Source organism: Falco peregrinus, chromosome 4, assembly GCF_023634155.1.
Source record: "Falco peregrinus isolate bFalPer1 chromosome 4, bFalPer1.pri, whole genome shotgun sequence".
NCBI lineage: Eukaryota > Metazoa > Chordata > Aves > Falconiformes > Falconidae > Falco > Falco peregrinus.
The window spans coordinates 76523218-76547793 of record NC_073724.1 but is presented as its reverse complement, the minus strand read 5'-3'; the positions used below and the strand labels follow the sequence as shown (position 1 = coordinate 76547793).

The 24576-nt window shown below is 42.1% G+C and overlaps 1 protein-coding gene across 3 annotated transcripts; it reads right to left on the bottom strand.

Annotated features, from left to right (window-relative positions):
- Positions 1-4242: 4242 nt before the first annotated feature.
- FBXL3 (F-box and leucine rich repeat protein 3) lies at positions 4243-23993 on the bottom strand. Of its 3 annotated transcripts, none has more exons than XM_055801190.1 (5): positions 23787-23993; positions 19224-19587; positions 16725-16847; positions 13241-13412; positions 4243-6805 (listed from the first exon to the last, which is right to left on the bottom strand). In XM_055801190.1, the coding sequence occupies exons 2-5, from the start codon at positions 19584-19586 to the stop codon at positions 6162-6164; spliced, it is 1302 nt and encodes a 433-aa protein (XP_055657165.1). In that variant the 5' UTR covers position 19587; positions 23787-23993; the 3' UTR covers positions 4243-6161. The 3 variants fall into 3 exon arrangements, with proteins under 3 accessions (XP_055657165.1, XP_005233511.1, XP_013151434.1); XM_005233454.4 differs by lacking the exon at positions 23787-23993 and adding an exon at positions 23328-23664; XM_013295980.3 differs by lacking the exon at positions 23787-23993 and adding an exon at positions 23093-23295.
- Positions 23994-24576: the final 583 nt, after the last annotated feature.

Genomic DNA, 24576 nt, shown 5'->3' with positions numbered 1-24576 from the left:
GTATTCTGTAACGCGCAGTAGCTGAATCCCCACATGTCAAAGCTGCCTTGTGCAGCTTGTAACGATCAAAAAGGTGGGTATTTGTGGACCGGTAGTATCTAGAGACATGCAACAACTGACACAGGTGACTGGTTGCAGAGGTAACACCTTAAAGAACCCGATCAAAAATAGCGGATGTCTGTATGAAAGTAGTAATTGGTTTTCATGTCTGTGGTCAAACGTAACTGCCTGGTTCTGTCATCAGTACAAGTTTATAATATCCTGGGCTTTTTGTACCTAACTAACAGCCCTTCTCACTTTCCCTGTATCATCTGTACAATCTGCTTAATTTAGCATGTTTTACTCTAACCCTAATACTCTGGATGGTACAGGGGGTTGCTTCAAGGAGAAGCAGATACATCCTAGCATGTATTAATTGCAAGTTAGAAGACAGTAAATTTCTGGCAACAAGAAAAGACAAAGACAACTGGACAGTTATTTGCCAAGGATCCTGCATCCCTTCCAGGCAGAAGCAGAAGGAAGCAGCTGTTGGAGACAGAACCTGCGAGAGTATTCAGTAGTAGGTCACACTGGTGACCGTTTGACCATTCCTTCATGCAGCCATGTGTGTATATGCAAGTCTGTTTCATGTTTTGAACTCTATCCTCAGTTTAAAGCTACTGGTTAGGTGCTGTTGTTGAAGTGGACTCATTATTGCACTGGAAGTAGTTTCACTAGGATTTAGACGGAAGTTATCGAGTGTAGTGCTGTCCTGTAGGCAGAATCCAGAATCCTTGAGTTAGGCATATAGACTTAGATTCAAAATAATACCGAGGTGATGAGCAGGCTCCTTTTGTTAGACAAGCCCAGAACAGAACCATAAGGATTACACTTTTGTCACTTAAATAGTGAATGTTTGTGACATCTAACAGCTTGTGTATGCCTGATAATCTGTAGTTTTTTGTGTCTGAAAACAAAATTTATCGTTTTACTTAGCTCAAGCATTTGAGGTGGATGTCTTCCTGCCAGAAGTTACATTGGGGGCCAGGCATAATAGGATCACACCTAGCATTTCACTCACAGCCAGCTGGTGTTAGGACTTGCCTGATGGTAGGAACCAGGGGACAGTCCTAACTGCTGGGCTCAAGGACACGCTCTGACTTTCTCTTTTACCTGGCTCCACTGAACGTGTCACCGAGCTGTTACTCATGCTTTGAATAGAGGAATTACCGGTCACTTCAGACTGTGCTTGGTTCCGCTGCCTGCTTTTACACATTGCCGTTAAGGGTAATAATACACAATCATTCTGTAATACAAACATTTCCAAGTCTGCACAGGGGTCTTGCACAAAACTGCTTAACTTTTATACCACTGCGCTGCTGAGGGCTAACCCGCACTGCACTCCAGGAGGGTTCTCAAGCGACGCAGTTCCTGGCTTGTCACACGCGAAGGTCCAATACAGCGTGTGGCTGCTGTTCCCCAAAGGGCTGTGCAGCACAGCTGGTATGACTGCTTTCTGCCTTCCCCCTCACAAATGTTCTGGAAAAGGAGAGCTGCTGCCTTCAGGATTGTAACTTGGGATGGTGTCACCAATTTTGAGGTTCCTCTGGTTTGGAAGTCACCAAAACTAGGAAATAATTTGAAAAGCAGAGTGGGCTTCTGCTCTTCCGCTTACAACGGAGTCGTAACTGGTGGAGCTATGCTTTAGACTTCCCACAGCCCCCCTGCCATCAGCTGCTGGTTGCAAATCATAAAATTAGATAGTGGCCTTACCAGCCACCTAGGGAACATCATATTTTCAGTCTAGGGAAAACTAACAGAATGAGAAGACTCCTCTCCCATGTCACATCACACTTAAAATTCAGTATTAATGGTAGACTCAGTCTGTGGGGTTCTGTGATTAAAAACTGTTACGAAGCAGATGCCTGCAAGGAATTTTTCAGCTGATACCATGCCTTGAACAGTTAGAGCAAAGCATGGCCTCCTGAAACAATTTATCTTGGAGGGTTCATACCACCATTGAGTCAGCATCCCTTGGAAGTGCTTGATGCTGTAGTCCATGGGAGAAGCGATTGTTCTAAAGCCTGCCTCTTTCCTGCTGCATTAAGGCTGTTGCATGTGCAGAGAACAGCTTTTGGGTGCCTAAGCCTCCAAGGGAACAAAGAAAGGATCCAGCCATCAGGTCCACAGGACTTCCAGGCCACCTACTTGCTTACTGTCAAGAGACTTCTGCTACGGAATTAGGAAATCAACCCTTTTCCTCCTTTCCCTCACCCCCAACACTAAAGCATTTGTTTGGGGGATGGTTGAGGGTGGTACTGTCTCTTAAATCTTGCCTTTTGAGGATAAAGCAGCAAAACTGGTATAATGCTGCGTGCACCAAAGTTCTTGTCTTACTAATGTTTAAACCAGGTTTTGAGATCCAGGCTGCCTGGCTGCCAGTTCATCGACTTCAATCTGGGTTACACGGTTCTTCATCTTACGTCCACACAACAGACAAAGTACAAAGAATCACAAGCCTTTCTCCTTACTCTTGTAACCATGACAGCTGATCTTCATGCAGGATCATCCTAAAATAGGAAACTAGGAGTTTTCTGTCATGCTGCAGGACTGGAAGGAACAGATACATTCCTCTAAAAGGTCCAGAGCTGTCCCGGTTCCTCAGCATTTTGCAAGGAAACACTATCTTACAAAAGCACAGGTGGAAGACAGAGCAGAAAACATGCCCGCAGCCTGTTTCAAAGCATATGAATGACACCAGCCAGCAGTGGATGTGATTCTACAAGAAAAACCTAACAAAAAATGAACATACAGAACACCTAAGGTTAATTGTGGTTTCACTGTCCCAGCGTTAATACTAGTAGACTTCGATCGTGTCTCCAAGGAACTTGTTTCTACAGCACCTGTATTTTAGGAAAATGAATTCAGTTTGTCATCTAAACACAGATGCTGAAATTCCGAGTGCCTTTAAGATTTCACAAGCTTCCTCATTAAATCAATGCTCCAGTTTTAGATACAGCAGCAGCACTTTTACCATTGCATGTGCAGCCAGCTAGACTGGCCAGAGATGAAGACAGATCTCTCTGAAGTAACGTAACAAAGTTCAGGCTGTAGTCAGGCCAACTCCAAATATAAAGAGGCCCAGCTGAACCCTGCTTTAAATTCACAGGAAGGTAATTTGGCACACATGAAAATTTTAACAATTGGAATAAGTATAGCAATTTTTACTTACACGGTTAGATCTTTGCATAGTGTTAGTGAAAGCTTCTGACTAAGAAATCCCACTTAAATTCACAAGTTTTTAGCTTTGGGTAAATTGCATGAAACTACAAAGTTAATGTAAACAGCTACTCTTAATTCACACACCTTTTCACTTCTGATATATTATCTCATGGTAAACTAGTGTAACTGGTTAGGATTATCCCAGCTGTTTAGCATCAACAGCTTTCAAGATTAATTTTCTATCAAAAACCCGAAATGATGTAGCACTTGTTTTCAGAAGTAAGACTTGTGACTGCACACATTAACAACTCCTACCCAAAACTGGACAACCAAGCCAACGCTGGGTTTTCTTCTGACAACAGCAAGAAGTAAAGGTGAACCCAGGGAAAATTATCTTACACAGCTATAAAACACTCATGTTCATGTTTCTAGTGAACTTTTTACCACTTGTGTCACAGATTAATAATAAAGAAGTAATTTGTTCCAAACGTGTAAAGGCAAAATAAGAATTGCACAAGACTTGCCAAAAAGGAGCATTGTAGTTTTTACTGAGGCTACTTAGAATCCAGGGTTGCTTGGGAAGTTTGTTCTATAGCTGGATTATTTGAGCGAAGGATGCTGTAATTGGTTCAATGGATAAAGACTGCTGACCTCCAGTGGGGGAGACAACTGCTTCCAAGCAGTTTTCTTATCACTGAACATTTTGATAGCCATTACAATAGTGTGTTGCATTTATGAAGGCCTTTTTGAAGTCTAAACAACAAAACAGAGAGACTGCCTCAGAAAAGGCTGGCCACGTACCTGGCTGGGGAAGCAGTTTCATTACAACTAAGCATAAAGCCTTCAGCTGCCGACATGTCCCCCACCTCAGGGTCTGACAGAGGTTTGTCTGTGAAAAGCAGAACACAGGGTTTCACGGATGTCAATTCCGGAAGTGAGGGGACTCTGCTATTTAGGTTGCATCTTGCCTTTCAGTTACTCCCGCTACCACAGCGGTAAGCAGGAGACCAACACACACTGCCAACATCAGGACACCAGCAGTCAAGGTCCAAAGAGGTTTTATCTGCATTACTAGTGAGATTACTTCACACATTTAGTGAAAACGTTCTCTTCCCCAGATTACTAGCGTTACTCAACCTTTACCGTGCAGGCAATTCTGAGAGTCAGAATATAAAAAACACTGAGCTTTTTTACTTTTACAGACTAAATATATTGACACCTTTTATGCAAATAAAAGCAAATTAGTGTTACATTAGTTTAATAAATTCTAATACAAAACCCATGTATTTAATAAAATGCAATCTTTAAATCAAAGCTCTACAGAAACATACAATTCCCCTATAAAGATGTCCAGTCCTCTGAACACTGTTTGCTCAAAATATAATTATGAACTTAAATATGCTCATAAGTGTATTACACTTGAACTATACATTTGGATAAACATCACTGAAATCAGAAATTAAGACAATCTATCGCCAGCACTAGCTGTACAGCTCGAATGAGAAACCACCACCCCTGCGTGCAGCACAGCCCACCGCCGGCACAGCTTTGCCTTGCTGATGGCTCACCATCACCTTTCAAATGCATTCAGCAGCCACGCAATACTTTAGTGTTACCAATCAATAAAGTAAAAAAGAACGTAACTGTTGGCAGTCAGAAATGAAGTCACAAGCCACATCCAGATCACAGGCAACACGCTGCCTACGCCACTTACAGACTAAAAACTTTCTTTAATAAAACTGATTTACCAAATACTCAAAACAAGTTTTTGCCTATTGCTCTACTTCACACAAGTCTACTGCTTTAGGTTTTTAAATACTATGAAATGATCAAACTAGCTGAATTAAAGGTATACAAAATGATCATCTATCAAACATTCACTTTATACATAAACGTTTCTGAAACAGATTTACAGTATACAATTAGTTTATACAGCTTAAGCAACTGTTACAATGTCATTTCTCTCAAACTGAAAGCAGCCAAAAGGTCTAAGGTTTTGTTAAAAGGTTCTTGGTCACCATTCAAATTTTGACTTCCTTGTCTCACACCGTTGGCATCCATGTCATCACATTTAACACTGCAGGGTTTATTTTATAAACTATACATTATTCCATCTAACCGTATGCTGCAAAACCAGTTAATGTGCTAGAAAAGCTCATTAACTCCAATATTTTTAAATACAATGTATCTACATTTTTTCCCCAGAATGCTTTCGCTTCCTGAGCTAGACAAAATACCTTAAAACAGGTTTAGACACAGATCTGAGACCCCATAAGCAAACTATATTAAAATGCATAGAGGGGGGAAAAAACCACACCACTTCTGGTAGCTCACACTACTGTCTGTCTGCATGCTAAATACATTTTAGAGATGGATCTAATAATCTGTTGAATAAGGTAGCAAACAATATTTTAATTGTCCAAACTATATTATTGTGTATTGCTCTTGCCTTTTATGACTTTTATAAAAAGAACATGTACATTTAACAGCCTACTAGATACTCAGCTAAATGACTGGATTTAGAAATGCTATAGTCTGCAACAGAAGCATGCAATCTCTGTGGGGTTTCGTTTGTTTCCTAAGATCAAATTGATCATGTTCAATACTAGTATCTGAATCAGAGAAGGACAGCATATTAAACTGGTATTTTGGAGGTACATTTCAGTTATATTAAATACATCTTTTTATTTCCATAGAAGTCTGAGGTCACTGTTGATGAAAAAGAACAAATCTAAACCAGATTTTTGTTTGGATGAAAATGGGTTTTAGAGCTATCCATGATTTCTATTTTTGAATCTGGGTTTCAAATAATTTTTGAATTAAAAATTAATTTTCTAATCAAACAATGAAGTAACTTACAGTAAAAACTATAGTATTAAATAAGCTTATATAGTAAATTGCAATATGGTAAGCTTGGGTTTAAGGTGCTATTCCATCCGTCTTGAAGTCTTTTAAGGACTTTACCATGTAGGCATCATGTCCGGGAACCAGACTCTACCGAGATGCTTTGAAACTTCCCAATGAATCTGCTCTAAGCTGTATTTCTGATCAGGAATCAAAACTTCCTCCATAATAGAAAGCTGGGAGAGACGACCACCACACATCTTCACAAACTCAACAAAGGCACTGCAAGAGACTTCACATTCTCCTAGGCCAACGGCGGACAGATACTTGCAACGTTCTGCAATACGGATCAGCTCCTCATCCAGTGGCCGTAATCCATTGGCGCACACAACCAGTTCAACTAACCGAGGACACGTCATCCCAACGCGGCCAAGTACGTCTTTGCTTACCGATCTTCCAAAGTAAAGGTGAGTGACGGGTATTTCGTAACGAAAGAACGGGTCAAACTCTTCTTCGTACAAGAAAAAGTACATGACTAAATTTACTTTAGGAGAATGCTTGATGAAAGCGTCCCAGCTGCTCTTTTGAATCGTGTGGAACTGAGTCTGTCCTGGATTTTCACTGACAACATCAATGCGCAAGTGTTCTAACCTGACATGTTTTTCAGAAGACAAAGCAAGCAGAAGCTCATCGCTCAGCAGGTGGTAGTTCAGCGCCAGCTCGCGTAAGCCGTGACACTGGTCAGCCACACAGAGGATACCTGGGAAAAGAGAACATTATGAAAGGGGTTACACAGATAAATACACTAATAACGAGAAACCTAAGTGTGAATTTGTTGATGCATGTCAAGAGCGTGCAAAGACCAGGTATTTCAACATGCAACCAAGACCTAACATCGAAACAAAATCATACTGGACAACCAGAGCACGAATCTCTTCCATATTAGGATGATCTTGTGACTTCCTTGTACCCACACAGTAAGATACACATACACTGTGTGACTATATCGCTATTTTGCTAGGGAAACTTAAAGAAGTTAACATGTTGCATTGTATACTTCCCTGTGGGAGTTGATTCTCACGTGATCAGTATATAAATAGCATACTCTGACCATTCTGCCTTGTTGTAAGACCAACATATACTCAACTTCATCCTTGTAAAAGGAGCTTACTCATAACAATATGAGTTTGTCCCTAGCCTGCTCTGGAAAAACTGCACTCTCCCTCTGTGGCTGACAAAGCAACCATGAACTAAATTCATCACCTGCAGAAAGCAAAGGTAAATTGAATGCTGGATTTTAATTAAATACAGAAGTTGTTGCTGTCAGCATTTGTTCTTTCTAGCAAAGTATAAATACTTAAATTTGGAAAAGAAACAGCAAATGAAAAAAGAGGGAAACCACTAAAAATTCATAGCAGCAATTGCTATAGCAATGATTTTCAGACTCTCCTTTTAATGAGTCAATTTAACTTGCTGCTCATGGAAGACAAAGACATTAACAAAAAGAATTCAGTTCTGTCTTTAAGGTTTCCACTCATCCTACCTGCAGATACAAGCAATGGTACCACACTGGTAACAGTACTAAAAAAACCCAACAAAACAATAAAAAAAAAACATTAAAAAAAAAAAGAATACAGTCTTCCGCATTTCATGTGACTGAGAAAACTGCGTAAAATTTGGGATATGGTCTTCCATTAACACAGGAGATGAGAACAGTGTTTAATATGGAACTGAAAAACCTGAGCTCAGTCCACTATAGCTTTAAAGCAATGGGAAGAAATACAGAAAGACATAAGCTGTTTTAAGATGCAGTTATTAAACTCAAAAGAGGAGCCTATACTGAGCCTAAAAACACTTGAAAACAAATTACTGTAAAAATACTGCATGAATATTTACACCAAGAAAAGATGTATTTTTCACCCAAGGACCTGCAAGGACACATGCATCAGCAGCTTTTCTAACAGTATCAAATATTGTAATTTTAAATAAAGAAGTTACAGATTAGAATTAAAAAAAACCAGAATATAGGTTAACATAATTTTAACCCAACATTTACTGTAACTATTTCCTGTAAAACCAGTGTATATATGTAAGCATACTCATTATTTCATTGGGGGACAAAGGGATGGAATCCAAGGTGAAGGGAACATACAGATTTATTGGGGTTTAAGATAGGAGTACAAAATTAGAACAACTGCAAACTTCTGTGTACCTTCTACACGTGCCAGAGACAATTTCCTGCCCTTAAATCATAGCACAGTTATTCTTACAGCAACACTCCCATAAGGGCTACTAGGACCACTCCCTTTAAGCAGCCTTAGGCACGCTGCTTCGCAACACCTGGGTCTGTTGACAGAGGAAATATTTCAGATTCATACACATTGTCTCATCACCAGTTTCCAAAAACAACTCACTACAAATTTAGCATCCAAACCAGCTTGTTGTCCAAACTGCCATCCTTCAAGAAGTCTTTGTTAACTTTATAAAGGTACATTATTGACTGGTGCGAGGCGAAAAGGGAAGAACTGGGGTTCAGCTGGCTGCAATTTTTTAGGGGCCTGGGCCTGGACATCCTCATCACACACTGTCAATGAAATTACATAACCTGCATATAGCAACTGACAATGAATGCAGTGCAGATCGTTACCGGAGGGGCTGCCTGGAGCCCATGCTGTTCACAACATCCCTCAGCACTGCCCAAACCTTTGTGTCACCGAAAAGTACATCGTTCTGATATCATACAGCACAGATCCGCATCAAAATTACCCCTCTGCTAAACTGCTGATGCAGACTCATCCTACACCTGCCCTTCTCCCCCACCCCCCATTCCAAGAGGAGCAACCCTCCCACCCCTAAAGCACAGCAGAAACACAGCCTTTATGGAAGTGCTTTCAGTTCCCTCTGTTCCAATAGCTAATAGTTCAGGTAATAAACAGCAGCACATCAATGTGGATTTTAAAATAACCGTTATTTTGTTTTACAAGGTACTGCTGCAGTTCTAATGCAAGTTAAAGTTCAGAGGGGAAAGAGCAATCAGAAGAAACTTCACACATGCTCACCAAGATCAGAAATACATCGCTGCCTTTGTTTGTCCAGCCCAAACTCAAACATGCCTCTCTACCTTTGTACGGTAAATTAGGAATTATTCAGAGCACCCTTTGGAAGCAATTCACAGTTTGACATCAATCTTTTCCCTTTATCCCTGCAGTGGTGGACTCTGTCTCTTCCACTACTTACATTACTCTTCTCTGTCCTTCAAGAACACATTTCCTGAGAACTAATCTGGTAATGAGCACTACCCTACCTCCCCACCCCCACCTCCTGCAATTTGAAGGCATGTTATACCATTTTAAGTGCAGGTATAAGTAGTTAGTTTTGCATAACTCATGGCCCTTTTGGTTCAATTAAAGTTCTTCCACTTTTATAGCAGCCTACTCATTACAATATTCCCATCAGAAAAAAAAAATGCAGGGAAGTCTCAGTGCTCAAAAAGATCTCATTCTCCTTCAAGAGTCTTTATTTTGGCAGCCTGCCTGCTCTTGAAGCCAACTATCCACATATTGGTGCATTTCTTTCGTTCCACTGCTGTGCGTTGACCCTGGCTGGCGGCCAGGTGCCCACCAAAGCCACTCCATCACTCCCCTCCTCAGCCAGGCAGGGGAGAGAAACTGTAACCAAAGGTTCATGGGTTGAGATAACGGCAGGGAGATCACTCACCAATTACCATCATGGGCAAAACAGACTCAGCTTGGGGAAATTATTTTAATTAATTACCAATCAAATCAGAGTACGATAATGAGAAATAAAACTAAATTTTAAAACACCTTCCCCCCACCCTTCCCCTCTTCCCAGGCTTAACTTCACTCCCAATTTATTTGTGTCTTCCCCCTGAGCAGCACAGGGGGACAGGGACCAGGGGCTGCGGTCAGTCCCTCACACGCTGTCTCTGCCGCTCCCCCCCTCAGCAGGAGGCTCCTCACACTCTGCTCCGGCTCCAGCCTGGGGTCCCCCCCGGCAGACAGCCCTCCATGAACTTCTCCCACACGAGCCCTTCCCACGGGCTGCAGTCCTTCCCACCCTGCCCCAGCGTGGGTCCCTTCCCTGGGGTGCAGCCCTTCAGGCACAGGCTGCTCCAGCGTGGGTCCCCCGCGGGGTCACAAGCCCGGCCAGCAAACCTGCTCCAGCCTGGGCTCCTCTCTCCAGGGAGCCACGGGTCCTGCCAGGAGCCTGCTCCAGCGCGGGCTGCCCACTGGTCACAGCCCCCTTTGGGCGCATCCACCTGCTGCGGTGTGGGGTCCTCCATGGGCTGCAGGTGGGGATCTGCTCCACCACTGATCTCCATGGGCTGCAGGTGGGGGTCTGCTCCGCCACTGACCTCCACGGGCTGCAGGTGGGGATCTGCTCCGCCACTGACCTCCACGGGCTGCAGGTGGGGATCTGCTCCGCCACTGACCTCCACGGGCTGCAGGTGGGGATCTGCTCCGCCACTGACCTCCATGGGCTGCAGGTGGGTGGGGATCTGCTCCACCACTGACCTCCACGGGCTGCAGGTGGGTGGGGGTCTGCTCCACCACTGACCTCCACGGGCTGCAGGTGGGTGGGGGTCTGCTCCACCACTGACCTCCACGGGCTGCAGGTGGGGGTCTGCTCCACCACTGACCTCCACGGGCTGCAGGGCACAGCCTGGCTCACCGCGGGCTTCACCATGGGCTGCAGGGGAATCTCTGCTCCACAACCTGGAGCGTCTTCTGCCCCTCCTTCACTGACCCTGGCGTCTGCAGGGCTGTGCCTCTCATAGTCTCACTCCTCTGTCCAGCTGCTGTTGCACAGGATTTTTCCCCTCCTTCTTCAATAAATTATCCCAGGGGCACTACCACGATTGCTGATGGGCTTGGCATTGCCCAGCAGCAGGTCCGTCTTGGAGCCAGCTGACATTGGCTCCATCAGACACAGGAGAAGCTTCTAGCAGATTCTCACAGAAGCGACCTCTGTAGCCCTGGCCCGACTACCAAACCTTTGTCACACAAACCCAATACATCCACTTTTTTCTCTGTCTCAGGGTACATTCCTACCCAAATTAAGCAATCAAATTCTCTTGCCATTTACTTAGCACTCTTCTGTTTTTTTCACTAATGCATCTGCTCCCATTCTATTCACCTCCACTCCATGAGGGACGATAGCAGTTGGGCTTCTTGTTCCTTAAACAGGTGTTACCATTTCCTACCCATTGTTCCTTCGATTAAAAACATTGTACAAGATACATCAACCAGTATACACCAGTCAAAGAACTTTGTAAACTGATGCCCCCTCCCAAATTATCAAGTGTATGATGTTCCATAAAACCTTCTGGCAAGGACTAGCCACAAGCCAGCAAAGTCTGCTAGAGCTGACAGTTTACACTTGGATCCAAGTCCAAGGAAATTACTCTCTCTGCCCAGCTACACTCCTGCTGGAGCCTCTTCCTCTCAACAGACACATTATGGCTCCTGTACTCAGACACAACGATTCTCAAACAAGATTTTAAGTCAGGAAAACCAGTCACTCAAGCCCATTTAAGCAACCCCCTTTACAAAGGGCTTACAAAGCTTTGAAGGAAGTAACATTCCAGTTCACATGCTGAACACTTTGCTAGACAAATCTGCTACAAAACAAACCTGCACTTGCAGGACTTCCTTATATAAAACCAAACACAAGGTTTTGTCTGAGAGCTGCGACTGCAAAAGGTATTAAGTTTGTGTTTTGTTTTTTATCACTACAGTAACACGCTCTCTGCCACAGTACGATTTTCCCCACATACCAAAGTCCTGCTGGTGAATTTTACATATAATATACCCAATATTTACACTTGCGATATAATTGCATGAAAAAACTACAGTAGTTTCTACTCATCCTCAGAAGAACTGAACTATGTTGCCAGCATCTCATTTACAATTCGTCTTCCATTTCTCAGTGAAAAACCGTAAGTGTTGATGGGCTGTGAATCAATCTTAAACTTCTTGTGTATAATTCTTCCACAAACATTAATCCTATGAACTCCCAACAATCTTCAGTGATTTCATTCTGATACAAGCTGTTTTCGTTCTTGCTACAAACACGCTTAGTGTTAATGAAGTTGGTAATGAAGTTCCACCATTTGGTAATGCTGGAAGTCCTGCACAGCTCAGTCTCATCTCCCCTTTGCTGACGCTGTCTACATTTATTCTCCAGCAAAAGATAAAACTGCTTTCTTTCAGAACTACTTTCATAATCCATGACTTTGCAACACTCAAAACCTATACATAATGAACATCAGAAAAGAAACTCATGTTCCAAAAAGTCTAATTATACTGGAATACTTAAATAGTCATTTTAGAAGTAGTGCGCTATGAAGTTTGATAAAGTTCTAGAAGAGGTTGGATATTTGTCCTGAACAGACATGCACTATTCTATTATTAGCTCAGCAGTCACTCTGCCAGTAGTAGGATGGATGGATTGGCAACCAGTGGAGTTAGTATTTTATTCAGTGACAGCTGCTGTAGATACATTCATTGTCGCTCTCACCCCACCCGTTTTTTCAGGTCTTTACTGGTTTCAGACAGAATTTAATGCTGTCCCAGTTCTGGCTGGGGTAGAGTTAATTTTCTCCTCACTAGCTGGTACAATGCTGTGTTTTGGATTTGGTATGAGAATAACGTTGATACCACACTGATGTTTTAGTTGCTGCTAAGTAGTGCTTACTCTAACTCAAGGACTTTAAGCTCCCCCAGTGAGCAAGTGCACAGGAAGCTGGGAGGGAGCATAACCAGGACAGCTGGCCTGAACTAGCCAAAGGGATATTTCATATATCATGAACACCATGATCAGTATATAAAGCTGGTGAAAGAAGGGGGGCACGTTCCCAGTTATACATGCTGGAGCCCTGCTTTCCTGGAGATGGCTGAACACCTGCCTGCTGATGGGAAGTGATGAACGAATTCTTTGTTTTGCTCTGCTTGCATGTAGTGGCTTTTGTTCTATTAAATTGTCTATCTCAACCCATGCGTTTTACCTTTTTTCCCCCTGATTCTCCTCTCCATCCTGCTGGGGGCAGAGGGGGAGAATGTGAGTGAGCGGCTGTGTGGTACTTAGTTGCCAGCTGGGGTTAAACCATGACAAATGTATACACTGAAAACACAACAAAACCACAAAACAAAACCCCCAAAACACATTAGCTTACCTGCTGGAGAAACATGAGGACAACTGCTCATTTTCAACAGTTTGAGCGTGTCGCTGTTGTTAGCCACTAGCACTTTAAGAGATGGATCATCTACTGGTGTATCATCAATCTTAAGTGAAGAGAGTGATTTGGAGTTTACAAAAACCACTGTCAGTGCAGAAATAAAGTGAGACTGGAAAAAAAAAAGAGAAACAATAGTATCTGAAATAAAAATCTCAATGCTTCTACAACAGTCCTAGTATTCTTTCACTTATTGACAGCATTTGCTGAAAGAGCATTCTTTTGATACTTTTAATACTGCATAATTAAAAATACTAAAAATTGGCATATTTTTGAGTAGAGGAAGTATAATCATTTTTTGCTATCAATTTATGCATTTGGCAAATCAGAATGTCTAACATTAAACATAAATCAAGAACCTGACCTGAGACAATCCCAACTTAAATCTGTAGGAAGACCGCAAGCAAAGAGAAAGCCTAGAAGCCCTAATTTTGAGGATTATTTGCAAGTCACACTCTAAAACAGGGGTCCTCAAACTTTTTAAACAGGGGGCCGGCACGTGGATTAAGTGGCAGTCATCTGTGGCTGCTTGGTTCCCCACCCCCCCCCCCCACCCCACCCCCCCCCCCGCCAAGCCCCGGCAGGGGGCGGGGGTGGGGCAGGGACGTTCTGTAAATACCGGGGGCGGATTGAGGACCCTGGGGGGCTGTATCCGGCCCGCAGGCCGTAGTTTGAGGACCCCTGCTCTAAAAGAAGCATCTTCTTGAACAGGAATTCCCACATAGTGAGTTGTGCTGTATCGGTGAGATGCAAACACAACCAAGAGTGGCAACTCCATCCTGTTAAAATGTGCCCAAAGCCAAGTGATACCACTGCCTGCCTACCATCCACAAAGAGTATTTAGGGTTTGAGTGCATTTATCTCTGATAACTAACTGGAGCAGTCCAAACAGAGCCAAGGAGCAGGTGATCAATTAGTTACTGATTAAGCAGCATAGATAATGCAGGTCCAGTGCTCAAGGTTGCTCCTCAGCATTTTTATGTAACCACTGAAACTTACACCAAAGATAGAGCCCAAGATGTTAACTTGAGAAATGCAGACTGGGGAGCAGATACAGCACTGCTTGTAGAAATCACCAGTGGTATGAAGGAAGTGAGTAATAGTTTCTTCCAAGACTGACTGAATAGAAGACTTTAAAAAAAGTACTTCCTCCATGCACTACATTACATACCCCACAAAACTACCTGCTACTTTGATTTCAGTACTGTTCCACTCTGAGCCACATTCACATGTAGAATCCTGAATACAGATATTTGCTCATTCTTATGTACTGTTTGTGGTTTTCACTAAAACTCACTCACAATTAGATTTAGAAGAGGAATTGACAGTTTATGTTGATGTGAAAATATAAAGTCAGCTCACGCAAATGGGAACAAAAAGTTCAAATCAGAATCATTAGGCATTTTGGCTTTAGGGACCACTCCCAACTATACTGACAACATGCTGATTATATATGTTATGTACAGAAGAAAAGGTGCTTTAATATTTCCATTCTGTATTCCAAAAGTTAGTACTGTGTTTTTATTCTCTATATTTAGAATGTAATTCCCTTTGCTAAGAAGGCTGTTAAATAGAAAGGCAAAAAAAGTTAACCATGTTTACAAAACCACGTAATTTGAAATCACAGTTTGAAGAGCTACCAAAGACAGGCAACATCCCAAAATGTAAAAGCTGGTGACTTAATGCCTTTTCCATATTGCCACATATGTAGCCTACAGTATGATTCTTTAAAAGATTATGTAGAATGTGCTTAGCAAAAGACTAGGCAACACAAAGCTAAGTGCTATTTACAAATATTTGTCATGTTGAAATCAGAAGGGCACCGATGAAGATAGCACAAAGTAGTTCAGAATTCCCATACAGTCTGATAAAAAAAATAATTAAAAAAAGTGTAGTGTTAAACATTTTTCAGATCCATTTATCTTTGCCTGCTTCTCATCAATGGCCCTGTTACTAATGCCTTCCCACAAGAGCTTATTCATTGTCCAATTCAATTCTTTAGTTTCATTAGTGGTCCAAGAAAATTTGAAAAACATTGCCAGTCCTATATGCCAGTGACAGTATTAATGGAGTGGTAAACATCAAAAGGAAAATTATGCCTAGAGTTGATTTTGGCTCATTTAGAATATATATTTTTAAAGGCCACATGTGAACCTATTGGGAACAAAAAAAAAAAAAAAAAAAAGAGAAAGCCTGGATTTTAGAAGCCTTGAAGCTGAGTAAGGCCATGCAAATAACTACTCAGGAAGCTGAACAGGACCATAACATACCCCTCCAGTGAAAACTAGTCCCGAGTGCTGTTTTAGCTTTCTCACTAAGAAATAATATACAAGAGCTGAAAGGACGAAGTATTTCTAACACACTGAGTCTGTGGATTGTTTTAACTACATTCAGATTTTCTTATAGTCACATCTCAAAGCACATCAAAAAAGGAAAAAACATGCAGAAACTAGTTAAAGATCTGGAAAGCCTCTTTGAATATTAAGGATTAAAAATACATATTCAAGAGAACTACATGATGCATCTGTGATCACTGCTAAGGATAGTAATTGATAATCCTTCTGTAGCTAACCTTGCTTAAACCTATAGCCTGCTTCCTCTCCTCGGGCTGTCCCTAGTTCTTCTGTGTCCTTGTTGCCATCATCAGCAATGACATCACCGAGATCCAGCTAATAGTCTAGTTGTATCTGGTCCTTCACATACATGTGGACTGGATTCAAGAATTGAGGCTGTGAGACATTCGAGATATCACTGCCATAAAACAGTCCAAGTTACCCCAAAACTCTCTTGCTCCTCAGCAATAATACACTTCTACCTCACTAGCAGGAATTCCTGTTTAGAAGCACACATAAGAGATCTACTGTCTTCCAGATCAGATGCCTTCTAACAAAATGTAAATTTTGGTAAGCATGCAATGTAAAAATCTGACAAAGTTTCAGAAATACAGTGCACGCTGCCTAAGAATCTGACACTTGACTGTGTGGCATGAATTATTGAAAATCACGATCATATTGCTTTCTGAAGAGTGCTCATTGATAATACAACCCCTACAGCAAGTTCACATGGATTAAACCCTCCCACTCATTCAATTGTAATAGCCCCCTAAACATCACCCACAGTACAATGACACAGACAGGAATTATCTAGCCTCCTGACTTGCATCATGCTGCTCAGTACCACATTGAGGTCAGTAGACAGGAGGACTTGGAAGAACAAGGTCAGGACTAACTTCTCACATGGTGCAGAGAATAAGTTAACCATTTTAGTACATCATCTCAGTTCCTCCCTTTAATAGAGCCCAGCAAAAACAGTTATCTTTACCAAAGATCCATATTCTTCCAACAAAACTTTTCATAAAGTTAACAGAAATACACTATGAAACACTGCAATACTTTGCTATAGAAAAATATACATATTTAAATACCTTTGGTAAATCCATGAAGCTTGGCCGGGCAGTTGAAATTAGCCCAAGTGTTTTCAGAGAGCAATTCACCAGCTGTGATAAAATATCACAAGCTGCTTCTGCAGATTCCTTGCTACTGTCCACCTTAAAACAAAACAGATTTATTGTCCAAAAAACACTGCATCACACATAGTCTTTACAAAAGAGCGAAGCAGAGTACATGTACTTTTAACATTTTTTTCACTTTACCTTCTGAAATTCCTCACTGGGAATCCATCAATGTAATTCTTTTTTCCCCCAAAAAAAGTACATGCCAAAAATCCGAGACAATTTACTAGAAATTTACCATTCTCCTAAACACTTTGATAAAATCTAGCACAGTGACGGGTCACCTAAACAGTTTGTTCCCAGATACTCAATCCACATCAAATACTAGGAAGCAGAGGTTCATTTGGGTCTGGAGCCTACCCCACTTCCTCTTTACATTCCTCCTTATAAAAACGCATGAATTCTATAAACATTTTACTGTCTGAGAAAGCTGCTTCCTCCTACAGTGACTCAGCTCATAACACAGAGCTGCTGGATGGTTAAGTCCATTGTGATACGAACCTAAATAACTAGGCCTTCATCATTAATACCACAACAGATATGCAACGGATACACTGGGAACAAAAAAATATCTTAATTAGCCTGCTTGTTACACAACCAAATCACTTAATGTGCCTTCAGTGGATTTCCTTCAACGGTCAGATGTGTTTTCTGAATGATTTCTTATTGTTCTGTTATTATTCTCTATCTATTACAGTAGGCATGACAGCTTTGCAAATCTACAGAACAGCAAAAAGCTTGATCAGAAGACCAATTTTAAGTCTACTATAAGATATGCAACCTTCCCACCAACTGATCCAAGTCCAACAAATCTTCATTTTCTGCTTGAACACAAGCTGAAAAACCTTATTTCCGACAATCCAATCTTTCTTTGCCTACAAAAGAAAAACCCCAAGTTTTCAGCCTTGACAGAGCAACAGTCAATGTTACAGCCACTTCCTTGTGATTATCCTTGCTCCTTACTATTTCCTGCAATCTACTCTTCATGCTGCAACACCAAAGGGACAGTTCAAGGAACAATGTGGGTATCACCCCACCAGCGAAGAGCATCTGAAATCCTTCAAAATGACTTGAAGCAAAGCAATGTAGAGGGGAGACAGACAGTGGAAGGCCATCTCAATACTGCTATAAATTTCCTTTATTTGGACACTGATAAACCCTGCAGACCTTGTGGTAACAGTTTGTATCTGATACTGCACCAAGCTGTAGCAATACATGTGATCAGGCAGAGGTCTGCAGCTACCCACATGCTGATGATTCCCTACATTAAAACTGCCAGATCTCAGAAACAAACAACTAGCGTGTCCACCTTGCTGTAGGAGTAATTTTCTTTCCAAACTGGTAACATAGCTGATGCATATGCAGCTGTGACTGTTTCACAGCACTCTTCTAAAACATAGTGATATGTAAACCAATGTTAAAGGTTTTCATCTGCTGAAAGTAATTCCATGATGTTAACAAAGCCAGTTCTCACCAGATGGTATTTCTTAGCCAAGCACAATCAGTAGATATACCATCCTTTGCAAAACCCACATACTTTTTCAGCTGACTGAAATGCAGCTGTGCTGAGTAGATGCCATTACACAGACAATCCCATACAATTTAGTACTAAAATTGATAGCTGCTTAATAGTAGTACTGAAGTCACTCTCTGTGCACTACATGTTTTCTAACGATGAATCTTAGATCCAAGTCCGTACAGGATGTGAACTGGAGAAACACTCAATGTATGCATCCTGATCAAACTTAATTCTGAAGCAGGTACCCACACATACAGTAGTATCAGAGCTGAAGTCGTTCTGCCAGTTCACTGAGGCTTAATTTTAGACAGCTAAAATGCTACAAGAAAAGAGAAAAAACCAAAAACCTACACCAAACAAAAAAATCTCCACCTAATGGAATTAAGGCAATGAAATGGTATGTTCAGGACTGTTATTCCAAGTTCTTGTCCTGAAAACATATTCACAAAAACAAATGCAATGGGAGGTAACCTCCATATCTATATGCCCATTTAGAGAACCCATTTCTTCAGTAAACTAGGCCTGAAAACAAGGCCTACGACACTGAGAGCTGCCGGATTTCTTTTTAAATAACTGACAATCCTAATCACAAATATATCATCATAAGCCTCTCCTAACACTTAGTAATACTCTTTAATTTTCAGCATGCTAAAATGTTTTGATCATAGTTGTCAATTACCACTTATCATCAGTATTTCTATTACCAACTTTAATTAAATCATACTTTTCATGCTTTTATATTTATATAGATGAATCATCAAAACTGTCTCAAGAGTACCAGAGCTATTTCCTTAAAATATTCCAAATAAAATGCAGTAAAGAAAAAATAACCAAGTTTAACAACTGCTTTTATTTTTATAAAGATACTTTTAAAAGCCTATAAAATACACTACCTTGAAGCTTACATACTGCAGGTGATTGGAATGCCTCTTTATTATTTGCTTGATTAGTTCAGGATGTGTAGCCCTCAAGTAAGATGTAGCTGGCTGATTCAGTTCAAACTCAAAACACCTCCAGAGATCAGGCATATGAAACACTTGGTTCCAGCTTCGGCAGACCTGGGACGCATGAGCACGATCCAGAAGGGGCAAGTACTGAAACACCTGCAGGATAATGTCTTGAAGCAGGTTCGCCCAGTCAGGACTCTGCACAACTATGGTCTTCTCATCGATAACCTTGTGTCTCTTGGATTCTTTCTCAGTTGTCTCTTCAGATGAACTGTTATTTGCCTCATTAGTTTTCCTTCCTCGTTTCATTCTATAAAAACAATACAAAAATGTTTTCCATATATTGTGTAAATATAACAGAGCTGAGAAGAACAGTATTAATAGGAAACTATGGAGGTAAAAAAGCATGTTTTCTGTAGTCACACTTTTACAGAGGGTTTTTTTCAGGGAAAGAAAAAGCCCAATGAATTTGAAGCGGTAGTCTAAAAATACCATTACCCTCTAAAGAGATATCTTTAATATTACTTAACAATTAACAGTGCTGATTCATTCATAACAGTCACTCCCCTTTCAGCATTTCAATTTGGTGTTTGAAAACACTTTGAACCTAATTTGTTTTACTATTTTGTTGAGTAACAATCTACTTTCCTACTAATGGGAAGATGCTCTTCTAAACAATTCTGTGACCACTGACAGCATATTGCTGTCCCAGTCCTATTTACCAAAAACAACACTTGAAACTGTGGAAGGCAAAAGTCAAGCAAGAAACTAAACAATGAGGTATGTATGTTTGCAGGCATTGCATCTCGCAGATGTTCTATCTGTCCAATTAATTTTTATACCCAGACAGGAAGAACCTGTATTTTTCTAAATGTATGTATTTTTTAAAAAAAGGTTACTTCAAAATGCATCTATTTTAAATCACTATTCTTAAAAACATATTTCATTAAAAGCACTGGTGTGCTTTTGTTCCTCCAACTAACTAGTAAATAGGGATTATGAAAGGTTTCCAGTGAGTCTGGAAGTTTCAAGCCACAAAAAAAGTTTACAGAAGAGTCAGCAAACTTTCTTCAAAATCATACTAAATTCAGCAGAGATGAGGCAAAAGGTTATCTCATTCTCAGTAGCATATACTTCTTCCATAGCAGTCTCACTTACACAAGTTCTATCTTGTATCACATTATTAAAGAGGAAAAAAACTCCACCACTACATACATCTGAAATAAATCTAGTACTGGATTTTGATCAAAGCGTGGTCTTTTGTACATGCCAGCTTACAACTGAATTTAGCAACCAATCATTTATTTCTAAAAGCCTCAATGGCATGCACACCATGTCCTAAAGGGTTCTGAACGAGATCTCACACTGGAGTACAATACACTGAATTCTAATCTGTAAAAAGCTAAGAGAATCCAGGGGTGGTATAAGCACCCCCCCAGCCCCCCTGATTTCTAGAAGATAAACATGGACTTCATACACAGTGAAATCATTCTGGTTTAACATTCAAGTACAATTACACATATAAGATTATCATATACCCCGTTCACTTGGGACCAGGACAATGAACTTACTCTGCTATGTACTGCAACTAAGTACAAGTCTTGGTTTTTAAAAAAGTGTAATACACTAGATATACAAGTGAAAAATTATACTGTTTATCATCCAATGCGTCACAGATTATTTTCTCAAAGCCAGCATGTCCTTAACTATCTTTAAAAGGCTTTAATCCTGCCTATTCACATGACAAAAGCAAGCTATCACGCGTTGAAAGCAAAACGCTACTGGGTAAAAATCGCTACTTGCTTGGTGAGAACTACTTACTGTGACTCACAGCTCATGATTATGAGACTATGCAAAACATGACTCCTGTGCTGAAACGAGCTTTCTATTCAAGAGAGAGTTCTGTGGCTGAGCCACTAACTTCACTGGTACAGAAGAGAAGCAAGAAAACTGAATAATGACTTAGAACCATCTGCAACTAACAAAAAGATGAAGGAACTGGATTTTGCAACCATGAAAACTGAATAATTAAATTTAAAACTAATAAAGGATTAGTTTTCAAATCCACTGTAAACCGGTCATGTTTGTGTTTGAGATAAAAAGCATAGTCCAAGAATATTACTTCTAATAAGCTAGTCTGAAATGAAACATTCCTTTAAACTTTAGGCCAAACAGATATTCCAAACAATGAGGTTATAGTGAGCAACCAGCATACGCAAGCTGTTCACTTGCCAAATTTGGGATAGCGAGTTTGATGTCTTTAAGTCTTTCCAAAGCCATCTCTTGTTAAGCTGTAAAAAACTACATAAGATAACTGTTAGACTTGACTCTTCAAGCCTCCCTTTACAGAGATCCTGCCTCATCTTTTGTTAATAAGATAATATATGTGCATGAATTTCTAGTTAGGTAGGCTACTTTTATCATGGTATTAGGGAGTCAAGTTCTGGATTTTCTCATTGCATTATAGGGGCTACTGTGCATGGACAGTAGAGCTGATGCACATATATACAGCACACTTACTACAACCGCTCTTTTCATAGACACAGGCACTAGATCAAACACGTTTTTACTTTTTTTAAGAAAAGAAGTGAGCTGCCACTGTCAAAACTGTATGAATTCTTCAGCTGGAAGAATCTCTGAGATACGGCTGACAAAAGCGGCCCAGGTCATCAACAGCCAACTTAAAAGATGCACCTGTGAGCTAACTTTGGTGAGTTCTGAGTAGTTAATATGTGCTGGTTACGGATCAAAAGCCACTCTTGAAGTTGTGTGGTACTATCCCAAGTTTTTATAGCCATTTAGAGCCAATGAAAAAAAGACAATACGGCCATCACTAAAACTATACTGAGGATGAATTTCAGCTGACAGTCTTTCTTGAAAGTAAGATGTTATGTGTTTTAAGTGCCATGGCTTGAAAAGTAGGGGATGGGAAAAGACATTTCCAGACAGCTTTTTGTTTACTGACATCTCAAATGCTCCTGTAATGGAAAGGAGAGAGTAAACATAAGTTTTCAAAAACATCTCCTTGTGGAACTTCTTCCAAAGAGCTGGGGGGGGTGTGGGGTGTTAAGTCTAAGCTCAAGACTAAATAATGTTTTTTAAGATTTCAATGACCATTTGTAATCTAATTTCTAAGTAATTTGTTCATTTGGTTTTTTTCATCTCTTTCAGAATCTGAAGTACTGGAATACCTTTTTAAAAACATAACTGATTTCAACCCCTTAACATGCTTAACAATAAAAAAACTCCACAAATTGAAAGAATGCAGATTTGCCTACAAAAGTTTGCAAAGTCATCTACAAATTATTTATAAAAAAAATAAAGCCACCGAGGAGAGTAAATCTTTCTGCAAATTTCACACAGAAACAGGCAAATGCAATTAAGACAGTTCACTTTGTTTTATGTATCTGATAGTCTGAAGATCTAACCATTTTAAATCCAAGGCCAACAGAAATAACTTCTCAATGAGGAAGACGATGCAAAATTCTATTCTAGCATATTACTGCATAGGCACAGCCTATTTTTCAAACAACGATTGCTTATCACTTCTTACAATGCCTGAACCATTAATCTTGCTTTTAACTCTCCCTGACATACTCAGGACACACTTATCACTGGTCGGTTTTCCAAATTGCTGCTATAACCAACTTTCCTTTAAAATCTAAGATCGTGACAGGAAGGGGAGAAAAAACCCCAACAAACAAAAAAAACCAACAAACCCCCAAGGAAAATACCCAGGTCTACCAGGACAGAAAGACGCGTGAAATCAGGATGCCTGACTCCTAAAGATTTTCCAAGTACACTACTCAACCTACTATAACAACTTCTTTCTGAATCTGTGTTCTGAACTCCGCAGCTGGGCGCAGCCCACGCTACCTCGCAGGCAGTATGGTCATGTTCAACCATAAATCACACAGTTCAGTCACAAAGTGGGAGGAGAAGCAAAGCACATGCTCAGCGTTGTTTTTGTTGCCGAGTAAGGTTGCAGACAGAACACAATGGCAGTTTAAAAAAAAAAAAAAAAAAAAGACCAAACCCAAACAAACAAACCCTTAACAACCGTTCACGGCTGCTGATAACGCTTTCCCATGGAGAAGCCTCAGGGCGCTCGCTGTCTGACACCTCCAGTAAGGCTCTTCCAGAAAGGAACGCGCTAATGGGGGGCGCCCAGACACGAACCGAACCCCTAATCGCCCCGAACCGCGAGTTCTGCCGAGAACGACGAGGGGTTTCCCATTTACTACCGTTTGTACCAGGCGGCTGCGACGCAGCGACACCCTATAAACACAGAGGGACAGGTTTTAAGTCCCGCTGCTCCCGGAGAAGCTTCACCTCAGGGTCGGCTCCCTCCGGCTCAGCGCGGCGCCCCGCTGCCGGGCAGGGCAGGGCAGGGCCCCGAGCCCCGCCGCCCCCGCCGCTCGGACCCCGCTCTCCGCCCCGCACGGCAGCGCGGCCGCGGGCCTGGGGAAGGTCCTGCTGCGCCGCCGCCCCCCCCTTCCAGCCCTTCACCTGGCGGCTCCCTGCTGCGCTCCGCATTAACCGGGACTCGGGCCGCACTGGCGCCTCCGCTCTGGCCACATCAGCTCCCTCCACCGAAGCCGACCCCAGCGCTTCCGTCCCGTCCAGCCCGCGTCGCTCCCTCCCTCCCTGTTTACTTCCCAGCAGCGGAAGCGACGCACACCAGGGAAAATGGCGGCGGGCGGGATGCGGGGTGGCGCGTCCCCCCCCCCTCGCCCCCCCGCGCGCGCGGAGCTGCCCGCCGTCATGGCCGCCCTGCCGCCGCCTGTGCCGCCCGGTCCCGCCGGGAGCAGCGGCCGCGGGGACAGCTGGCTCGCCCTGCCGCCCTCGTCCCGCCTCCCCGCTGCCTCCTGGCTCGATTTGCGGCGCCTCACCGGGCCGCCGCGGCGGCTGGCTGCTGCGCGGCGGGGCGGCAGGGCCCGGGCTGCGGGCAGGCCTCCCCCTCAGGTGCGGGGCGGCCGGGAAGTGGAGGAGTGGGGTCTCGACGAGACACCGGGGTGATACTGGCACAGAGGAGCTGGGTCCTCATCGCTGATAGAGCCGGTTTCCTCAGTAGTTTGAAAGCCCTGTGCCAGGCTAGCCTGAGGAGTGAATGTAATGGAGAAGGCAGACAATCAATGCTTGGTGGGCCCAGCAGGCACTGGGAACGAAGTGCTTGGGATATTGCTAGGCAAAGAATAAGAAGTGATGTGTGACAGTCCCCATGGGCTGCAGATGCCTTGTTAACAGCGTGTCCCCCTGGCACGCGGCTCAGGTTGGTGAGATTCCCCAAAATTAACTT

Bases quoted from the DNA above. Each gene is read 5' to 3' on its own strand.
- FBXL3 (XM_055801190.1), bottom strand. From the start codon at position 19,586: ATGAAACGAGGAAGGAAAACTAATGAGGCAAATAACAGTTCATCTGAA. The intron at 13,413-16,724 runs GTATTTAAATAT...TTTTTTTTCCAG, and splicing joins GCTTCATGGATTTACCAAAG to TCTCACTTTATTTCTGCACT. The intron at 6,806-13,240 runs GTAAGCTAATGT...CTCTTTTCCCAG, and splicing joins TCCTCATGTTTCTCCAGCAG to GTATCCTCTGTGTGGCTGAC.